The sequence below is a fragment of the Homalodisca vitripennis genome, unplaced genomic scaffold (genome assembly GCF_021130785.1).
Source record: "Homalodisca vitripennis isolate AUS2020 unplaced genomic scaffold, UT_GWSS_2.1 ScUCBcl_11794;HRSCAF=21196, whole genome shotgun sequence".
Lineage (NCBI taxonomy): Eukaryota > Metazoa > Arthropoda > Insecta > Hemiptera > Cicadellidae > Homalodisca > Homalodisca vitripennis.
The window spans coordinates 1-3,518 of NW_025787905.1; the positions used below are offsets into that span (position 1 = coordinate 1).

A 3,518-nucleotide genomic window follows, 5' to 3' on the forward strand; every position below is an offset into this window, starting at 1 on the left:
AAATAATAAGAACATGTAACTCATTATCTATAATGAACCCACCAGTATGTATGTCTGCGTCATCTGATTCTGTGTCTCTATCCTCAAAGTTACTTGCTTTACTGACATGGACATAAACATGATTTTTTTTCATTGTCACTGTCTAGGCCATTATTCTCATTCATATGCAAAAATAAATAGGATCTAATTCAAACTATCCAAATTTTCCACTCTATAAATTTCACTTATGGTTAGCTGAATTTCACCACATCACCCCCAATGAATAATCAATAACACAGTAATAATTTCAATTTGGAATTAATATTTCTTTAAAGATTTTTTTTCTCTCTTAGGACAAGAATCTTAGGAATTGCATCTAGTCCTATAAGGACCTTTGCACTGCTTCTGGAGTGACAGGATATTCTGGATGGGTAAGGTTAGGGGTAGGGACCGCCTCCTATCGAGATCCGTGAGGAAGAATTTAGGGCACTAAAAAAAGTCATGTCCCCTCAAAAAAAAGGGAGGCCAGCTTTGAACCAGCCTCTCCAGTCTAACTTGGAAAAAAGAAAAACATCCCTGGAGATAGTACTCAAATTCAAGCTCATATCATTTAGCACTCTTAAAGGTTAAATTTAACTTTGGTACTATTACCGATGATTTATTTTCTACTAGGTTCATTGACAATTTAACAAATAAAAGAAGACAACAAGCAGACGTGAATGCCAAAAAATGCTCCAGTAATAAGTTCAAGCCAAAGCAGCCATCAGATGTCTCCTATTACTGCCAGCTTGGACCCCACCAAGATCCGTAGTCAGTCGGTTCCTGAAGTCCGCCTGACTGCTCCTCCTGCCCAGCCCTTCCCCACAAATACTAAGATATTCAGCAAACCAGTAGAGATTGTTCAGGAGAAAATTCAAGGTAAATAACTTAATTTGTTTCTGAAAAAGTTTACATATCATTTGATTTGAGTATTATACTTTTAAAATTGATTTTACAATATTTTATATCACTCATACAACACTATTTAGTATCAAATAAATCCATTTTTGTACTACCCAGTTTTATTTTAGAATATTATTCATATTACAGTTTCCAGTAATGGAATCCATAGTGTTGAAGAATTTATGCCCGATGGAGATGAGTTGGACAAGTCTTTTCTTGACGATTCTCCCACTAACAACAAAGGCCACACAAAGCCAGATCCAGCTGATTCAGACAGGTAAAACAATTATCTGGAGTTTTTTTCTTAATTTTAAACAGTACAAATAGATCGGATATTGTATTTCCTCTATATATTTACTAAAATAAAATTAATTCTTATTTTATGATGAAGTATTATAAACTTTTTTTATAATACTTCATCATATTTTTGTATTTAGTTTATAAATAAAATTTTTTTATTCCAAAGATTAAATGAAAGTAATAATAAAGAATGATCATACATTAACAGTAAATGCAACAAATATAAACATTAGATATTGACTTGATTGTTGGTTGGCTTGAAACCTGCACCAAAATATTCCTTGATTGTTTGAGGTAAATTGTACTAAAACCAATTAAATCAATTTTTCTAATTGTCTTCCCATCTCTCTTTTTAACCTCAAAGGGTTATTATGAATGGAACAATTTGAACAAACGCTCAGTTTTATCAGTGACAGAGTAATATTGGAAATATAGTGTTGACAAAACTCTTTACACAACAAAATGTAAATTTAATCAAATCTCATTTGTTTAGACTCCTAGCTATGTTTCATAAAATATCTTATACATACAAATTTAATTAAGTTTACATTTTTATTGTCTGTGTATATACACAATATAAATGACATAACAAAATTTTGAGTAAAACATTATTTATAATTTTTTGAAAATAACTAGCTATTGATTAAAGTAATAAATGATAATAACTAGAATTTATTAATATAATAATTTAACGGGTTTAAAAAGCAAAAACAGTATACTGTGACAGATTGAAAAATACTGTTGAAATGCACAAGGTACTCTGTGCTGAATTTTAAGACGTTGTACCATATATACAGGGTGTTAACCAAAGGTTGTCACAAATTTCTTTGGCTGATAGTACTCATTTCAAAAAGGTCATACAAACAAAGGTTGAGAAATGTCTTTTCTAACCGCTAGCCGCCATTTTGTATTTTTTATAAACAAATGATTTCAAAAACTAGTCAAGCTAAAGAAACCAAATTTGGCACATAGGTTCAAATAGACAAATGGAAAATTTATAAAAATAATGTTGTTGCTTTCTTATATATATATATATATAAGTAGATATGAATATGAGGGTTCTAGACCACTTTTGGGACAGTCAGAAAATCAATGTAAAATACTGTCCATTGAACCATAAACAAATCTGAGAAATCACGAATGTTAAATAACCGAATCTATAGCTGTTTTACTGTTCATTGTAGGCTTCTAATTTCTTAAGCTGTTTTAATGAAAAAATCCAGAAATCTTCGAAATCTTTATTCCACGAAGTTAATTGTAACACAGTCTTTATCTTTAATAGTCTTCTTTCCAGTAACAACCAAGTGTAATTTTTCATTTTTGTTCAATTCTTTAATCTTTTTTTCATCCAAAACAGTCAAAAATCTGTTCGGTAAGTGTACTTTATAATCTTCCAACTCGGCAATTATTGTAAACCCGAATTTATCTTTCATTTTCTCCAAATTCAAGATTCTATGTTTCTTCCTTTCTTCCAATTCATTTAACTTCTTATACTCTTTAAACTTACATTCTCCAATATCATTTAACTCTTTCAAGAACTCCATTTAAATAGAAAAAATTTAAAGACGGAAAAAATGAAATTCGCTAACCTTCACTCGAGAAGTCGGAGAGAATGTGAGTAAAACCGCATTCTTTTCAAGAGGTTCTTCGTTTAATTTCTCCAAATGTACTATAAAATCATCGAGGATTTCTGGTTCAAAATCATAAACAAATTCAACATCTAGATAATAAAAAAATACAGGTAATATCTTTTCATAATAAACGTGTGTATCGATACCTACAAACCTAATGTATTCTTTGAAAAGGAAAATAATTTTGTCAATGGTTCCAAGAGATAAGTAAAAATTTTTATTCTGTTTTCTAAATTCTGTAACAAATTTTGTTTGCTTCTTGTCTCCGTATTGTAATTTCATAAGCAGATTATTCAAATGTGTTAGTTTATTTCGAAATTTCTTAGGTTTAGGTCTTTCTAACAAAATTAAATTACAACCTCTACAAACTAAATATCTTTTATCGATAATTTCTCCTCTATTAGAACACTTGTAACAGTTGGCATTATACTCTTCCATTTAAACAAAAAGATTTTTTATAAATGGAGATTATGGAACTAAGTCTGCCGAGATATAAGTTTTTCAGCGCAAATGTTTGTGTTTACATTTCTACAACAGAGATAAATAGAAATAATTTCATTCTATTGTACAACTATTTAGGATATTATGTGTACGATTATAAAGATTATTACGGGAGAAATCGGGATTTTTCAGTGGCGAAAGAGTATATTTTTGAAATATTAGAAG

General features: G+C 29.8%; 1 protein-coding gene across 1 annotated transcript; it reads left to right on the plus strand.

Moving 5' to 3' along the window:
* Positions 1-679: 679 nt before the first annotated feature.
* Positions 680-1,198, plus strand: LOC124374963 (the record flags this gene model as incomplete). Its single annotated transcript, XM_046833099.1, has 2 exons — positions 680-897; positions 1,069-1,198. Coding segments are annotated over exons 1-2 (329 nt in total), but the record flags the coding sequence as incomplete, so codon positions are not given.
* Positions 1,199-3,518: the final 2,320 nt, after the last annotated feature.